Genomic DNA, 19,375 nt, shown 5'->3' on the forward strand with positions numbered 1-19,375 from the left:
GGGGTTCGTTGGCTTGTTTTTTGCACTCTATCCTCTCCCAAATGTTTAAAATTAGCTTGATATTTTAAATTTCTGTTTCAATATGTGAGATTTTAGATCATTATAAAATAGAAAAAAATTAAGAGCAGATCAGATATGCCAGGTTTTGCTGCTATTTTGTTCAGTAAGATATTAAGTAATTGAAAACTGTATTAATTTATTCAGACAACTAGATTTTTTTATAGAATAACAGTGCACGTCATGCTACATATCATTTCACTTCAGCCTGCTTAACTCTCTCCTATATCAAGATAAACAGAAACCCGAAGCTCAGTCTGATGTCCCCAACTAGCCGCTCACATCTCTCATTTCTCTTGTCACAGTCAACCTTCTTGAAAACACTGTCTACACTGGCTGTCTCTAATCCCTCACCTTGTCTTGACTCCTCCACCCATAGAATGTGGCTTCTCGCTCCACCTGTATCCTGACCACTGCATAGTAACTGCTTTTTACAGGTCACTTCTTTGTTACCAAATTCAGTGGCACTTGCCAGTCCTTACCCCTTTTTTTTGAACCGTTTGTACCTTTTTTGTCATTGTTCAATCCCCACCTCTCTACTCCCCGCTTCCTGGCTTCTGTGGCACCATATCCCACTGCCTCTCTGCTTACTTGCTTTCGGTCTCCTCCAAGGATTGCTCTTCCTCCCCTGCGTGTTACATGTTGACATTTCCCAGGATTCCATCCCCTGGCTTCTTATCACTGGACAAGTCTCCCTCCGTGACCACATGGCCTACCCTGGCGTCAGCTACCACTCGTGCAGATGATCCTCAAATCTGTGTAACGAACAGCAGATGTGTGTATCCAGTGCCCTATGGGGACATCCCACAAGTCTCTCAAAGTTAGGTTTACAAGACTGAATCCATTTTTACCTATTGTCCTACCTACTCCTTTTTTCCCAGATTCAGTGAACAGCACCACCATCCCGACAACTCAGATTGTGCCTTTGATTCCTGATACCTTTGTCTCCTCCATATCCAGTTACTAAATCCTAATATCATCAAACCAACCACTTTTCTCTTCATCTTCTGTCTTGAAATCTCTCATCTGCTCTTGGCTCTTCCCATTTGGTTTGATTTTATCATTTAATATGTTTACATGTCTTTGTTGTCATTTTGGTGTAACATTCGGAGAGGGAAAGGATAAAACTTGGGTGATGAATTCATCATGCTTAAGCAGCAGTTCAAACCAACTTAAAAGTTTTGAACTGTTAATATTTTGGAAAAGTTAGAAAATACGAATAAATAAAAATTTTAAAATGAAATAAATTATAATATGCTGAACACAGATTAATATTTTGTCTGTAACATTGCAGACTCTTCCACTTAACTTTGTATGATAATCTTTTTAAAAATGGTATTGTAATATAAGAACTGACATATTCTTCCAATATAGCCTGTGCATACTTCTTTGTTGGTAATTATAGATCTGTAATGTCATTGTTACATGGCATTAGTATATGGCAACAGCATAGCTTATTGAACCAATGCTCTATTTGTGGATGTATAGAATATTTCCAATTTGTAATTATTATTAAAAAAGCTTTATTTGTACATCCTTCTGTAATTGTCCATATATTTTCTGAGGACGGATTCCTACTGGTGATATTTGTCAGATTAAGGGGATGCATTGTTTTAGGGCTTTTAAAATAGATTGCCAAATAGCTGTCCAGAAGTTTCATGCTAGTTTAATACTATCCTTAGCAGAATATGAGTTTGTCTGTATTCCCCACACTCACAATTATAATAATTCTTTTCTATTTTTAACCGATTGCATACATGAAAAATGGTATCTTGTCCATTTACTCTAATTTCAGAGAAATTTCTAAAATGTGTGGTCATCTGGTTGCTAAACCCACAATAGATCAGAAGCAGGAAATTGGAAGAAGAGAGATGAGTTGCTATAGTCAGAGCCATTGGCAGCAGTATGAAGTAATAGCAGACAGAGTAACAGTGAGGAAAGATTCAAGAGACTTTAAAAACCAGGAATAGAATCCCAAACTGCACAATGCATGGCCCGTTTAATTCAAGGCCTGGCAGCCCAGCTCCCCTCTGTTGTCTCTAAGGCTTTCACCATTATTTCAACACAATGTCCTTCATCTCAGCATTTTGAAATCCTACAAAGATAATAAAACCTTGGCTCATAGAAACAATAATTAGTTAAATGTCAACTGTTGTCTATCAGTTGCAGATTGCTAAAATAATATTCTTTATTTAACCTCTTACAAAAATAAAGCCTTTAAAACACTTATACTATGAGTTGCAAAATTTTGACTCTCCACTGAACCGTCTTCCACTAAAATACCATAGATAAGTTTTGTCCTTTAACCATTATATCATTTGCTAACTGAAGGATATGCTAATAACATGTAAACAAGAAATATAGTCTAAGGCATCTTCTCGGCCTGGAGAAACGAATGCTTCTAGTAGGCATCTTGCCCAGCTTTCAATTTTAAGGAACTGCTGTGTGCACATGTGCTTACTTGTGTCTCTCTAGAGAATACGTCACGTAGGTGAAGTTAAAGGCATGGCAGGTTTCTGTCAAGGATTTTTTTATGAAATATTTTTCGAACTGTTAGACCTCAAAGGGGTCTTAGTGATCAGTAAGTAATAACTCCCGTGTTTTCAAGATAAGAAAACCAGAGCCCAGACTAGGGTAAGCGGCTTACCATGGGGAGTGGAGTGGGGCTCCAGCTTTCCCAACTGTCCTCCAGTGCTTTTTTACTGTAACAAGGTACCCCTCACAGGAGGTCTACATTGACAGAGTGTTGGGTGAAAATTCCGTTTCTAATTGTCAAGGATGTTGTAGAAAGGATTTCTCCATTAGGAGGGAGTAAGATTAGAGAACTGTACAAATCCCAACTAGTTCAAAGATCCCACCAATGTTTAAAACCAGTCTAGAAATACCTACAGGTGTCTTTCTCAAAGGGGAAAATACAAAAAAAAATTTTTTTAAAGAAAAAGCAGAGAAATAAAATAACTTTATAATGGAATATTGTGCTAATTGATTTTGGCAAAGGCCTTCCTTTTGAAGTAAGTATTCTACAAGTGAGATGACGAGTAAGTTTCAACTCTTGTCCAAGTGGAGAGGGAGGAGGAGGTGATATTTGCTGAGGTTCTGTGGGCAGAGCCCAGCTCCTGGGAAAGAATGCCTCAGTCCTCTGCAGAGTTTGCCTAAGCTGTGGTGGAAGGCAGCCCCTCCCCATCTGCAATCTTCAGACAAGAAGAGGAATTATAAGGTCAAGTCTAGAGGAGCCTAGTACTTAGAGTGTTAAAAAAGAAGTCAAGTTTCTTGCTAAGAAGAAATAACCATCTGTTTCCAGAATTTACCTGGCAATCAATTATCAAAGATCTGAAAAATTCAAGTTGCATTTTAGAGTCAGTTTTATATTCTTGAGTTTTTACTTTTTATGATTTTTTTTCCCTGAAGTCTATGAAATTGAGGGAAGGCATAAAGCTAAATCTTGCCTCTCACATCAAAAGACCCTATGAGTTTCGGTGCTAGTTCCTCTGGGAAAATGCTATTTTTCACCCAAAGCAAAGAGGTTAACTGCGATCCTTTAGTTCTAGAATAAGGGTTTCAAGATGTATTTTACCATGCCAAAGTCTGCAAAAGTCTTGGAAAACCAAAACCATAATGTGGAAATCTGACAAGCTTGCACTGTGATGTGCTGCTCTGAAGATAACATGCTCATTTTTCATTTGAGGGAGGGGAGAAATGTGCTAAATAGGTAGTAAATTTCTTTTGCAAATTTCTCCCATCCTTTATTACCTTTTTTCTCTGTATCCTTAGGAAAATGTTGTTTGTTTCTTCCTACTTTTTTAGATCTACTCTTAATACCAGGGTAATAGTGGCTGTAGATTGATAGCAGCCCACATGCATGGAGCACTCTCTAAGCGCCAGGTCCTGGGCTAAATGCTTTGTTTACACTACGTCATTTAAAGCATAGAGAGTTAAGTAATTTCTCTAAAGTCACACAATTTGTGAAGAAGCTGAGTTGTAGCTCCACAGGCCTTACTTCTTAAAAACCTTATTTAAAATAACCGTCTCTTTTAGCCACTACCTTCTACTGTGTCCTCTCTTGTGATAGCCACAGGACGATTATCTTCATAATTTAAAATTCTCTCTAAAGTATCCATATATTATTTTGACTTTAGATCCGATTTAAATGAGCCAAAGTTAAATGATGAAAACTTTTCACATCCCTTGAATTGAACACTTCTGTGAATTATTTCTCCTTACTTTTGAGGAAAATAGAAAATAAATTTAATATTAATTTCTGATCAATTCTTGCATGGAGACGATAAACGGATGTTTTGGTTTTGAGATTTTACGAGCAGATTCAGGTCGATTTCAAAATGAAACTTAGTATTCAAAAACTGACACACTCAACACACTCTTACATGGTTCCAATTATGAATACTGGGCTGGCCTCCAGCTCCCAGGATCGTTCTTATAGAAGGTTCTCTAGCAAAGAGTATGAATTGTTTTCTCAGTGAATTAATGTTGTTTGGTGACAGGAAGTTCCAGGTATGTTATGTTGTAGTTAATGGTAATTATTTATGTAAATCATAGTAGTACCAAAGACTGGGTACATGGACTAGCATATATGCAGTAAGTATAGTTTATGCTTACATCAAAGCTTTTAATTGCATCTACTTTTTTTTTTTTTTTAAGATTTTATTTTTTCCTTTTTCTCCCCAAAGCCCCCCCAGCACATAGTTCTATATTCTTCGTTGTGGGTTCTTCTAGTTGTGGTATGTGGGACGCTGCCTCAGCGTGGTTTGATGAGCAGTACCATGTCCGCGCCCAGGATTCGAACCAACGAAACACTGGGCCGCCTGCAGCGGAGCGCGCGAACTTAACCACTCGGCCACGGGGCCAGCCCCGCATCTACTTTTTTTTTAATTGAGAATTTTTATGTGTGCATCTTAATTTGACTTCTGTATGCATCACAACGGGCACACCAGCCAAATCTGGTTGCCATTCATCAACGTGCAAGTGACCCCGTTTACCCATTTCTCTTCCCCCTGCCGTCCTTCCCCTGCCCTCCCTCTGGTAACCACCAATCTCTTCTCTATGTGTGTGTTTGTTGTCGTCGTTGTTGTTGTTGTTGTTTTATCTTCCACATGTGAATGAAATCACGTGGAATTTGACTTTCTCCGTCTCACTTATTTCCCTTAGCATAATGCCCTCAAGGTCCATCCATGTCACAAATGGCAAGATTTCAGCCTTTTTTATGGCTGGGTAGTATTCCATTGTATCTGTATACCACATCTTTATCCATTCATCCATCCAAAGGCACTTAGGTCGGTTCCATATCTTAGCTATTATAAATAATGCTGTAGTGAACATAGGGGCGCAAATATCTTTTTGAATTAGTGTTATTGTATTCTTTGGATGGTACCCAGAAGTGGAATAACTAGATCATATGGTAATTCTATTTATATATATATATATAATTTTTTTTTGAGAAAGCTCAATACTGTTTTCCATAGTGGCCATGCCACTTTACATTTCCACCAGCGGTGTACGAGGGTTCCATTTTCTCCAATCCTCTCCAACACTTGTTTTTGCTTTCTTTGATAATAGCCATTCTAATGAGCATGAGGTAATATCTCATTGTAGTTTTGATTTGCATTTCCCTAATAATTAGTGACGTTGAACATCTTTTCACATGCCTGTTGGCCATCTGTATGTCTTCTTTGGAAAAACGTCTGTTCAGCTCCTCTGCCTCCTTATTTTTTTTTTTTTTTTTAAGATCAGTACCTGAGCCAACAACTGTTGCCAATCTTCCTTTTTTTCTAAATTTTTCTCCCCACAGCCCCCCAGCACACAGCTGTATATTCTAGTTGAAAGTGCCTGTGGTCATGCTATGTGGGATGCTGCCCCAGCATGGCCCGATGAGTGGCACCGTATCCACACCTAGGATCTGAACTGGTGAAACCCTGGGCCACCAAAGCAGAGCACACAAACCCAACCACTCAGTCATGGGCTGGCCCTCCGTTTTTTAATCTGGTTGGTTGTTTTTTTGTTGTTGAGTTGTATGAATTCTTTATATAATTTGGATATTAAACCCTTATCAAATATATGATTTGCAGATATCTTCTCCCACTCCGTAGGTTTTCTTTTCATATTGTTGATGGTTTTCTTTGTTGTACAGAAGCTTTTTAGTTTGATGTAGTCCCATTTGTTTATTTTTCTTTTGTTTCCCTTGCCTGAGGAGACATATCCAGGAATATATTGCTAAGACCAATGTCAAAGAACATACTGCTTCTGTTTTCATCTAAGAGTTTTATAGTTTCAGGGATTATATTCAGGTCTTTAATCCACTTTGGGTTAATTTTTATGTATGATATAAAATAGTGGTCTAGTTTCTTTCTTTCACATGTGGCTATCCAGTTTTCCCAGTATCATTTATTGAAGAGACTTTCCTTTCTCCTTTGTATGTTCTTGGATTCTTTGTTGTAAATTAATTGTCCATAAATGTTTGGGTTTATTTCTGGGCTGTCAGTTCTGTTCCCATGTCTTTTGATTAAAAGTATTATGGATATCATGGTCCCCAGCTGTTTGCTAGAATAAAAATTAGGCAAGCCTTTTAGGGGGCAATTTGGTAATACCCATCAAAGTTGTAAATGCATATTCCCTTTGATGCAATACCCTTATGAATAATTCTCCCTAGAGATAGACTTATAAAAGTATACCAATCTATATATACAAGGATGTTCACTGAAGCATTGCTGATAATAGTAACAAACTGTGAACAACCTAAATATTCATCATGGGCAACTGCTTAAATAAATTACATTGCTTCTATACAGTAAAACAGCATACGATACCTGAAAAAAATATGGTTGATATCTATGCCCTGCTATTGAAAGGCCTCCAGGATAAATTAAACCAAAAAAGCAAGTGTCAGAAATCCAAATAGTATGAGTTGATTTATGTATGTTTTTCTTCAAATATACACACATTAATTAATACACGTAAACATAGTTTCCTAAAACTAAAAGATTTATTTTTTTCTGGAAGGATAACAGAAATATAGCACATATGATTAAGAGTAATTAATTTTGTGGAGTGGCATGGGGATGGTAGATGAAGAGGAGGTTTTTACCTTCTGTCTAATGCCTCTCTCTACTGTTGGAGTTTTCTGAGCCCATGCATGTATTCCACCTTTTTTAAATTGAGTTTTCACTTTGGTCATTTGGGTGGTGGGATTGGGCACAATATTTTTCTCTTTTAAGATTTATGCATTACATGGAACAAGTAAATGTTATTTAAAATATAACAAAACCCATGGAAAGGATTTTTTGTCCTTTTTAAGATCACACTCGATCTCTGAGGCTAGAATAATTTCTGATGTCTGTGACTGTACTTACTAATATTTTCCCTAGCCCAAACAGTAATTGAAAAAATTTCAAGCTTGTTTAAACTATGTTGTTTTATATAGAAGCAGTTATCTTAATGCCTATTTTATCTTTGATATTCCCAGTCCTTGACTGGAGGTAGGTGGAGAATGAGCACAGGCAAGATGCCTACAGTCCTAACACTTGGGCCATATGGCACAAGGACAGGATGCAAGGGACCCCCAGCAAGAACAAGCCTCTTCTAGTTCCTGCAGTGATGTATGCTTTGGGGAAGGTTAGAAAGACAGACAGCCCCAGGATCCCACCCACAGTGTTCCAGAAATACTATCTTTTATTATGGGAATATAAAAGGCACAGAGGATTGACAGTAGTGGAATACTGTCTGAGCTGGACGTTTGGAAGCCTGGGGTCAAGCCCCAGCTCTGCCACTCACCCATGACCTTGGACAAGTCACTTAACCCTCACACCACAAAGATGTGGAATGGCCACTTATCTTGGCAATAAAACAAATCAGACATAGTGATATTTGTGTTAAAAGTTCAGCCTTGCAACTTAGTCACCTAGTGTACAAAGTATCTTGCTCTCTCTTAGCAATACAAAATTGCTACAAGAGAGGTCAACTTTGAACTGAATGCTGTCAAAACAGAATAAGAGGGAACAAGCTATCTCTACTTTATTAGGTATTCTAAACTCTATCCTTAGATTAACTTAGGGCTTGAGAAGTCTTGGTGCCCTCGCCCTCATTGGTTTGGACTGCAAAATGCTTTCACTGAGGTACATTGATTTTTTTGTCCACCCTGAGCTGTAATCAAGGGCCACAATAAGAAAATCACTGTTAAGGATACATAGTTTCATTATGTTTTTCAATGTGCTTGTAAGAAAATGTCCAGATATTAAATTCTCTTTAGAATTTGCACTGGGAGAATGTTTTATCTTTTCTGCCAGCTAACTTGACTTCAGATTGTGAGATAATGCGAAGATAGTGTATACATTATACATACTCATTTTACCCTGTCTGAACCGATTTCCACATCTTTAATTTGGAGAAACTAATACTCGTTTTAATCTCCTTGGACTTTCAAACTTACGTCTCCACTTTAGGCCCTTTTACTTGAACTCTAAACCCATCTACCCATTTGTTTGCTCAACACCTGCACTAATTCATTCATTCAACAAATGTTTATCAAGCATCTACTACATGTCAGGCACTGTTCTAGGCATGGAGAATGCAGTGCAGATCAAGACAAGCCAAGTCCTTGACCTTGTGGAACTTTCAGTGCAGTAAAGGAGAAAGATAGTAAACAAGATAAAGTAAATGTGTCATGTTTCCTTTTCTGTATGTTTTTCAGATGTTTTGTTAGCGGTTACCCTGGGGATTACAATTAACATCCTAAATTTATAGCAGTCTACTTTGGATTGATACCAACTTAGCCTCAATAATGTATAAAAACTTTGCTCCTGTGCAGCTCTCTCCTTCCATTTATGTTGTTGTTCTCACAAATTGCATTTGTACATTGCATGTCCATTAACATAGATTTTAAATTATTAATTATTCTTTTATACATTATCTTTTTTTTTCCTCTTGAGGAAGATTAGCCCTGAGCTAACTACTGCCAATCCTCCTCTTTTTACTGAGGAAGACTGACCCTGAGCTAACATCCATGCCCATTTTCTTCTACTTTATACATGGGACGCCTGCCACAGCATGGCTTTTGCCAAGCAGTGCCATGTCCACATCTAGGATCTGAGAAGCGGAACGTGCGAACTTAACCACTGCGCCACCGGGCCAGCCCCCTATCCATTTATCTTTTAAATCATGTAGGAAATAAAAAGAGGAATTACCAAAAATGTAATAATATTAACATTTCTATTTACCTATGTGGTTACCTTTATCAGAATTCTTTATCGTTCTGTTATGCCTTTGAGTTACTAGGATTCTTTCGTTTCAGCCTGAAGGAATTCCTTTAGCATTTCTTGCAGGGCAAGTCTACTGACAATGAACCTCCTCAGCATTTGTTTATCTGGAAGTGTCTTCCTTTCTCCTTCGTTTATGGAGGATAGTTTTGCCAGATATAAAATTCTTAGTTGACAGTTTTCTTTCAGCACTTTCACAATGTCATCCCACTCCTTTCTGGCCTCCATGGTTTCTTTCTTTGTTTTTTTTTTAAAGATTTTATTTTTTTCCTTTTTCTCTCCAAAGCCCCCCAGTACATAGTTGTATATTCTTCATTGTGGGTCCTTCTTATTTGTGGCATGTGGGACACTGCCTCAGCGTAGTTTGATGAGCAGTGCCATGTCCCCACCCAGGATTCGAACCAATGAAACACTGGGCTGCCTGCAGCAGAGCGTGAGAACTTAACCACTCGGCCATGGGGCCAGCCCCTGGCCTCCAGGGTTTCTGATGAGAAATCTTCTGTTAATCTTGTCAAAGATCTCTTAAATGTGACAAAGCACTTCTCTCTTGCTGCTTTCAAGATTCTCTCTTTGTCCTTGGCTTCCAGTAAGCAGATTATTATGTCTCTTGGTATGGATGTCTTTGCAATGATCCTTCCTGGAGTTTGTTGAGCTTCTTGACTGTGTAGATTCATGTCTTTTATCACATTCTAGGAGTTGTCAGTCATTATTCCTTCAAATATTCTTTCTTCTCCTTTCTCTCCCCTCTTTTTCTAAGATTCCCATTATGTGTATATTGATACACTAGTATGGTGTCCCACAGGTCTCTCAGGGTCTGTTTATTTTTCATCATCCTTTGTTCTTTCTGCTCCTCAGACTGGATAATTTCAACTTGACCTATCTTTAAGTTCACTGGTTCTTCCTTCTGCCTGCTCAAATCTGCTATTGAAACCCCCTAGTTAGTCTTTCATTTCAGTTATTGTACTTTTCAGCTCTCAAATTTCTGTTTGCTTCCTTTTTATAATTTCTCTCTCTTTTAAGATTCTCTGTTTGTTAATATATCATTCCTCTAGTTTCCTTTAGCACTTTTTCCATGGATTCCTTTCACTCTGTGAGCATATTGAAGACAGTTGATTTAACGTCTTTGTGTAGTAAGTCCAATGTCTGTGTTCCTCAGGGGAAGTTTGTTAATTTCTTCTGTGAATGGGACATATTTTCTTGTTTCTCACATGCTCTGTAATCTTTTGTTGCAAACTGAACATTTTGAATATTATAATACAGTAACTCTGGAAATCAGAGTCTTCTTGCTTCTCAGGGTTTGTTTTTGTTATTTGCTGTAGGCTATCCCTGTTTGTTCAGTAACTTTTCTAAACTGTTTTTGTAAGGTCCGTATTCTTAGTCATATGTGGTCTCTGAATTCTCTGTTCTTTGTGTTCAGCTAGTGTTTTGACAGAGATTTCTTTGAATGCCAGGAGCTGAGAGAGGGAGAAGGAGGGGGCAAAAAAAAAACTTTCAGGTCTTTTCTGAGCATGTGCATGACTTTGTAAGTTCTCTGATTTATACAAGTGCTTTTGAATTCTCTGATTTCTCAAACAAACTCTCTCTAGCTTTTCCTCCCAGGCTTTTGGCACTCTATCACGTGCCTCAGTTTAATCTTTTGCCCCAGGTGACTACAGGCTTTTTGTTTGCCTTAAAAGGAGGTCCACCCTGAGTAAGTTCCAAGTTAGGTGAAACAAAGGCAGGCACCTTGCATCAGGCCTTCAGTTAGTCCCCAGGTAGTTTAGAATAGACAAACGTAGTTCTTCACAAATAGGGTCTGTTCTGTTCCCTCCAGAACCGGGACCAGCATCCCATCCTGGTAATTGGACTATAAAAATATCCTGGGGCCAGCCCAGTGGTATAGTGGTTGAGGTTGCGTGCTCTTCCTCAGCAGCCCAGGGTTTGTGGGTTCAGATCCTGGGCATGGACCTACACACCGCTGATCAAGCCATGCTGTGGTGGCATCTCACGTACAAAATAGAGGAAGATTGGCACAGATGTTAGCTCAGGGAAAATCTTCCTCAAACAAAAAAGAGGAATTTTGGCAACAGATATTAGCTCAGGGCTAATCTTCCTCACCAGAAGAAAAAAAATCACAATGCCTTCCTGACATTTTCAAATTGGCTTTCTGTTGATTCAGCATTCATCTGGTTTCTATAAACCCTTTTTTTTTTTTTTTTACAGAGTTCTGAAAAGTTGATTCTGACAGTTTTTGCTTATCTTTTTCAATGTTTCTTTGGGGTATGGGGCCCTTGGATTTACCTACTCTGCCATTTTTGCTGATGTCATTTTCCTGCCCTACTTTAAAATGTAAGTTTTAGATATGTATTTTGTTTGTCAAAACATTCTTTCTTAAACTGTAAAATATTTCCCAGTGTTAGAATTTTTAATTACAGTTGTAATCCTAATGCCATAATATTGCTGTTGGTGCACAAGGGATACTTTGCAAAGTATTTACGTATTTATAAAGCTCTTTAAAGAGCAAATGGTAAATCTCATTTTATTAGCTTGGCACAAAAATGATTAGATAAAAAATTTCATCCTTTTCGAAAGTAACTTCATTGTTGATTGAAGGAAATTATTGTGCTATTGGGACTAAATGGAGGGATGTAGACTCTTCTCCAGCTTCTCTGCTGTCTCCTTTTCATTATAATCCTTAGCTGAAGGCAGATTCTTCAAGGTGTCCATTCCGGGAGATCTGCGCGGCCTGGCCCAGTGTATCACATGAGAGGTGCTTAATCAGTATTTGTGAGATGAGCTTGAAATTGACTAGGACGTTGCTGTTGTGTTCAACAAAAGCAGGACATGTGCCTTTCCATGCTGGAAGAGTATAAACACTTTCACCCAAAGAATAATTTCTTAGGCAAGTTCCAGAAGATTGTGTTGGAGTCTGGCACCTGTTACCAAGAGCAGGTGCAATGTGGAAACACTGGAGTGGAGGTTAGAAATTAGACTGATGGTCTCTCCATAAAATAGTTTCCACTTTACAAACAGTGATTTTAAAAGGAAATATGCTTTTTCTTATGTGAGGAGCAGTGTGGTCCTATTAAGCAGTGTGTTGGAGGCAAACTTTGGATAATAATGCCTGATTTTCCTGACTGTTTTGAGTATTAAGTAAGGCCATGTATATAGAGAAACATTTGACCTGAAAGCATAACACAGTGTCAATTCCTCATAATGTAACCTCTTTACATGGGTCCTTAAAGTGGAATATGAGTTTTTACTCACTTTCCAGGCTATCGGCATTTGGTGTGACAGAAAAGCTGTTCTGGGGCAGACATGGAATGGTTGGCAAGTATGGGTGACAGGGACATGATGTGTAAGGAGTGGATGGTGATCCAGCAAGGAATTAGGCCATGGAACATGGAAATATTATTAGAAAATAATTATCTTATTCTTTTCCTTTCATTGTAGTAATTAACTTATTCACCTCCAAATAATGAGAAATCAATGTACAAGTTCTGTGCCCTTGACATAGAGCTTAGATCCCAAGAAAAAGGAATATATTTCCAGATGATGAATAGACAAAATGTATGTAGCAACTTTACTGAAGTAACTGGGCCTTCTTTGCCTATTTTCATGCCTTCACCCTTTAAATGTGTTATCCAGACTCTAAAGGATCCCAGCACTGGTTTCCCTAACATCAGGATAATTCCACCACTTGGAGGAATGAGAGAAAGCTCCCTTGTCTTTGGGGATTTTTTTAAAAAAAAGGCAGGTCGGGGAGGAGGCCAGCCCTATGGCCTAGTGATTAAGTTCAGCACACTCCATTTTGGTGGCCCAGGTTCAGTTCCCAAGCACGAACCTACACCACTCATCAGCAGCCATGCTTTGGCAGCGACCCACATACAAAAAAGAGGATGATTGGCACAGATGTTAGTTCAGGGTGACTCTTCCTCAGCATCAGTAAATAAATAAATAAAATTGTTTTTAAAAATGGAGGATGAGAAATACCTTGTTTAGAGCAGAGAAGTCTCTGAACCAGTACCTATTCAATGAAAGATCTGAAATTAAATTATCTTAGATTTTGAAGGTGGAAAGCTGTTCTCATACCATAGGTTTCATGTGCATGTGCGTAAGGTTAAAAAAAAATCCAATACCATCACGTAACTTAGTTTTAACCCTGAAGAGGAAATTCTAGTGTTTTCAAGGTTCGTAGATAAGACACTCACAGAGTGATGTGTTGCTTGTGGCTTTTGAATCCACAAATAAGCATATTATGATTGGACCAGAGACTTTTTGATATGTCCATATTAATTGTGATTATTTAAACTGATTATCTCATTAGATGAGAAAAATATAATAATAAGTGGGATGTTAGCTTTGCTTTCACCTTCCGTTGGCTAATTCCTCCTCTTCTTCAGATGTCAGTGTGAAAAAAAAGACAATTCCCCACCCCTGCCCACGTCCATCCCCACATCCCTAACCCCACCCTCTCTCATACTATGAGCATCCTCCTGTTTCACACTCTCATAGCTCCTTGACCATCAATAGCACTGACCATGACTGCCATTAGTTAAAATTTTGTGTATAAATTGTCTAATAAGGTTTTTCCCTCAATATGCTTCATGCTTCAAGAAATAGTGATATCGTTAGAAAAGGGTGTTAAAGTATACAAAACCCAAAATCTATTTTCTTACATAAAAAGCTCATTTTATTTGCAGCAAATTTATAAGTACATATTAAGATTCTGTTAGCACTCTACTCAATAATAATAATCCCTTCCATTTGTGTGGTGCTTTGTAGTTTGCAAGACACTATATTATCTTCCTTAATTCCTCTGAGGTGGGTAATATCTCATTTATTTTACAGATAAGAAACTGAGGCTCAGAGAGGTTGAGTGACTTACAGAGAGTCATGGAGCCCAGTACCTGGCAGAATGAGGGCTCCCATCCAGCCCCAATTGTTTTCTCTGTCGCAGCTGCATCTCTTAGGAGTGGTCTAGCTCAGCATGCATGTAAATATTTATAAACATTATGTCATTGTTCTGAACTAGTATATCTTACTATGTTGACTGTTTTATGACAGTGGAGCTATGTAGCAAAGTGGACATTTGCAGAAGTTCAGTCTACAGCAGTTTAATATTCCCTCTGCTTTGAAATTTTCATCCTTTGCTAACAAAGTACTTCTGTAACAATAAAAAAAGAAAATAGTTTCCTATTGTTATCTAAGTGTTCTTGTCCCATGTTTCGCACACCTGGAGTTACTTTTGTGAGCTTGCCTTTCTTCTCACAGTGAAATCACAGCGCTGCTGCTTATTTGAACATTTGGTCATCTGACACCTAATAATAAAAAATCCCTTGGCCCTATAACGGAGTTTCATCTTTCTTAATGTTTAAAAACGTTTAGAAATTATTTTATTTTTTAAACAAAAATCACAGCAGAATTAAATAAGCATTTCCCTTGGGAGATGAAGGCTGAAATTTGAAAGGAAATCACTACTAACTTTAGGCCAATAAAAAAGTTTCATGAAGACGATTTTTTCACATTCATTTTTTTAATGCAATGCTAAAATGAGGGAATGTCCTGTAAAACAAGCCCAAAGCACTCTTTGTACCTAGCTGAAAATTGCTTTTGTGGCCTTTGACATATCAAGGGACTTTGCTATTATAACGCAAGCCTAAGAAGAAATCTTCTCAACCTTCTAAAAATTTAAACATAAGAAACTGTTTTTGTCTGTGCAAGGACTCTGATTCTTTCACACGCAATTTCCAAAATCACAGCACACATTGTCCAAAAAACATTTGTACTAATTGTTTTCATTATGAAATTTGAGTTATCATTCCCGAAAGCATAAAATGTAAATGAAATTTTTTTCCTTTTATCCAAAGCTTAAGAGACCAGTAAAATTTTTGTATAGTACGGGGTGTCGGGTAGTGGGTAAAGGAGAAACAGTTGTTATAATTTTAAAGGATAACGCTCGGAGAAAAAAGATCTATGGGAAAACTAATTTTATCCAAGTGTGTATATATTTATTTACTAATGTTTTTAGTGATCACTATATCAAAAGTGCGAAGGGAATGCAATGAGATTTTCCAAGAAGTTTCTTGCATTATCTACATCTCTCCTTTTAAAATACGGTCTATGGACTGATGCTACTCCATAAAATGTACCAGGATGCAGCAGGATAAATACAGAAGTGAAGAGTAAGCGTTTAAGAAACTGATAGCAATTTAACATTGCTGCAACATCCAAGTGCGTGATTGTGTGTTTTACAAAAGCATAGCTTTATCTATGAAGGACTAGAAAACAAAAAGCAAACCAGATCTTTCATCACATGATATTAGAAGCTCTGGGGGAGCTCGAGGTCCACATACTTTTTCATTAAAGACTCCGATAGTGAATATTTTAGGCTTTGTGGGGCATACTCAGAGTCCCAACTACTCAGCTCTGTGGCACACGAGTACCATAGACAGTATCAAACAAATGAGTGTGGTATGTGCCAATTAAACTTTATTTATAGACATTGAAATTTGAATTTCATCTAATTTTCACATGTCTCAAAATACTATCATTATTTGATTTTTTTTTTCCTCAACCATTTAAAAGTGTAAAAACCATTCTTAGCTCCTGCGGGCTGTACACAAACAGGCAGTGGGCTGGGTTTGGACCCCGGGCCCAGCTTGCTGACCCCTGAGCCCCGTCACCGGTCCAGCAGTCTTCAGTGACAGATGCTGTTGTTTCTTCGTGCCAGCATTCCGCTCTGTCTCTGTGATTTTAATTGCTACTTGCTTTCACTCTGCAGTCTGGGTTATTATTCAAGAATACCTCAGAGCGCTCATAATGCTTAGAACATTATGTTTAATAAAGTCCAGAAGGAAAATGTTCCAAGTATCACTGTGGGAATAAGTCTTAGGATTCCCCGTGACCTACCGGCTTACATGAACTTTGCTTAAAAAAAAATCTAAGAGTAGGATGGAAGATGTCTTTTTCCGGTGCGTAAGCATAACAGTGGATTATTTTAATTTGTTGCCTGGGATGGGTAATGATAGAGCATGAGTTGAAATCTTGCTTGTTCTTATCCTGAAATGGAGAAGTACTCTGTTTTGATGTTAATCAAATGACAAAAAGCTGTGAGTCGATTGTGTGAGCTTAGCATCCAAAATAGAGAATTGCTCAGAATCCCCGCTTTGTCTCAGGTCCTTTTTCTCTCATACTGTTAACAGAAACCCAGACCCTAGCTCCTCCCACAGCAAACCAACCATCAGAAAGCCATCATCATATTGCTCCTCTCGGAAATCTCCATTTGGCTTATTAGAAGTGTTTTGTTCCTCACTATCTTGAGCGCTATGTACTATTATATGTTTGAGTACTACATAATTTTATTACCCGGCAGATCTTTCATATAATCATCACATTATAACATTCATGTTACATGGTTATTATGGTTTTACTTATTAATTTTTTACATTAAAGTAGCACATTTTTCTCCACCTCACTTAAAGTTTGCCACCAAATTGCATATGGACTGAGCAAGCCACTATGTGACCACATGGACACTGAGCAACGGCACTTATCATTTTTATTATTCGTTTGTTAGTCTTTAGTCCTGAGTTAACGTTGTTGGGGTTTTTTCACTCTTCACATATGCAGCAATCTTTTGGAAAGAGAGTTACTTGTAGTATTTCAAACTTGTGGAAACCTTTCATCAAGTTGAGAAAGTTCAGTGTTCTGAGCTAATATGATAGAATCTCCTGTCAGAGTGTATGTTCCTTTTTTGTTCTATTTCAAAATACAAGAAGTTAACTTTTGTATGCATGCCATGGCATTTTTGGACTAAGTCAAGCCCTCCAAAAAAGTGAGAACTATGAAACAAACCAGTGTTCAAGGAGACATATCCTTGGAATAGGAGCAAGCCCATTAATGCTGTATTTTGAGTAAAGTGGGTTTGATTATATGCATGCTCTCTTCCATGTCAGCATTTTAAGTGAGGAAGAAACTATATCTCCTGATATTTGAGAACAAACTGCAAAAGCTGGTTCCCTGATTGTATTATAAATGCATAAAAAGATCCATTTTCAAAAGCAGTAACTTTTTTTTTTTTTAAGATTTTATTTTTCCTCCCAAAGTCCCCTGGTACATAGTTGTGTATTTTTAGTTGTGGATCCTTCAGCTGTGGCCTGTGGGACGCTGCCTCAACATGGCTTGATGAGCAGTGCCATGTCCGCGCCCAGGATTCGAACCAGCAAAACTCTGGGCTGCCGAAGCAGAGCTCTCGAACTTTTAACCACTTGGCCACGGGGCCGGCCCCTAACGCAGTAACTTTTTAAATGGACAATTTCCTGTTTATCATTTGAAAATCAAAGTCAGCTACCATTGTAAGTGCTTTCTTCATTAGTCATATTTAATTACATAATGTCTTATTCTTTATTATTTTAGTGTATTCGTGGATCACATACCTTGTTCTGTAGAAATTTGTATATTGAGGAGAGTTCTGGTTACATAGCTAGTCTGTGAACAGCATGAAGTGCAGGGCACTGACTGTAGTTAGAAATTTAGAGTCCTCTACCATGCTGTATCCAGTGGGAATTAAATTATTAAATTGTTGCTTTGCATTTATTGAGGGTTATTCATCCAACTAATGTTTGTCAAGCACCTTCTATATGGCAGGTGTTATGTAGCTCTAAGTATTTAGCAAGATTTTTTTTTGTATTATAAATTTTTTTTCTTTGAGTATTATTTGCAATCTGAGACACTTCCAAACTTAAAGAAAAACTTTAAAACTAACGAGCCAATTCTCTTCAGAATGGTGGTAAAAGAGAGTTGGGGAGCAGGGTTTATATGTGTGCGGTTTTGTAAATGTCCTAGAGCTCCAGGCTGTGTTCCTTTATGTCCCAGTAAGATGTCTCGTTAAGACCTTTAGCCTCGTACTTCTCAGTGATCCAAGTTCTGATCAATGTGAGAAAATAGTGAATGGGCATAATTGTGGCTCATTTGATGTGAATATTACCTATTCTGTGCTACTAGAAAAGTATTTTAGCAAGTGTGTGACCTTTAGTTAATGAAAAAATGTAAAACTATATAGAAAGAAATTAACTCTCAATTGTTCTCAATAAAAATGTGTGTACTAGGAATTAAGAACTCTATTTTAGTAACTGTAGCTGCTTTGGAAATCTATTAGGTAAGGCTCCAACAGCATAAACTAATACTTTTGTACTATCAGATTGCTTCTAGGTATCTCTTTTATATTCACTGATAAGAGTAGTGCATAGGCCTGAATTTCTACTGCTTCTCTCCAGGAGAGGCCTTATTAGGCGAAGACCAGATCTATGACCCTACAAAACAGACATCGGGGCAAGTTTTACAAAACCTTTCCGTTTATTTTTACTGTTTACTTGTATAGGGAGTCTTATATAAAGCCAAAAGAACCATAAAACATTGTTTTTATAAATGATGGCAGGAGTTAGGTGGGGAGAAGTTCAGTAATGTTTGTTAAGGGAGCTACTATTAAGTTTGAGTTCTGTGTCAATGCTGTTAGTGGTTTGTCGTGATCTGTCCTCCATTCTGAATTGCCTTAATGTCTCTGTCATTACCTTATGCGTTCGCTGTTATTTTCTCAAATTTCCAGGGTTTTTTGGAATGTCACTAATACTCTCACCTCTGCCTATCCTGCTTCTTTTCTCATTTGTCTGTTAGTTCTGCGGTAGAATTGTTTTGTTGATTGTTTCCTTACTTCTGCCATCTCCCTTTTTTTCTCATTCCTTTAACTTATCTCATTACTGATATGTCATTTAATTCATACTTTCTTTAGTCATGTATTCTAAAAGTGCTCATGGAGATGGGGAGAGAGGGGCTATATTTTCTTCCAAGGTGGATTCTTCCTTGTCACCCCTCCCTCTTTCTTTGCTTCTCTCTTTGTTCAGTAGTCCTGCTTACTTGTCATACCCTCTTCTGTTTGTTAGACTTCAGTTTAATTGGAACGATTCAGTTAAGAACTTCTCTTTGCTCCATAGTGATGGTGAGTTGTCCTTGTTTTCCTTTTTTACCTTCTCTGATTAGACCTTGGTGCCTTGTCCCTGGAGCTTCCTTCAGATGAG

The 19,375-nt window shown here is 37.8% G+C and overlaps 1 protein-coding gene across 10 annotated transcripts in view; it reads left to right on the top strand.

Annotated features, from left to right (window-relative positions):
• Positions 1 to 19,375, top strand: part of ARL15 (ARF like GTPase 15) — a 401,193-nt gene that overhangs the window by 327,989 nt on the left and 53,829 nt on the right. The window contains exons 5-6 of one of the 10 annotated variants that reach the window (XM_070587600.1): positions 11,523 to 11,648; positions 14,151 to 14,504. The exons of 8 other annotated variants lie outside the window; for them this stretch is intronic. In XM_070587600.1, coding sequence (XP_070443701.1) covers positions 11,523 to 11,621 — 99 coding nt within the window. In that variant the 3' untranslated portion in view covers positions 11,622 to 11,648; positions 14,151 to 14,504. Of the gene's footprint in view, positions 1 to 11,522; positions 11,649 to 14,150; positions 14,505 to 19,375 lie in introns of those variants that run through there. One more of the 10 variants, XM_070587599.1, reaches the window with a different exon arrangement.

The sequence above is a fragment of the Equus przewalskii genome, chromosome 20 (assembly GCF_037783145.1).
Source record: "Equus przewalskii isolate Varuska chromosome 20, EquPr2, whole genome shotgun sequence".
Classification (NCBI taxonomy): Eukaryota; Metazoa; Chordata; class Mammalia; order Perissodactyla; family Equidae; genus Equus; species Equus przewalskii.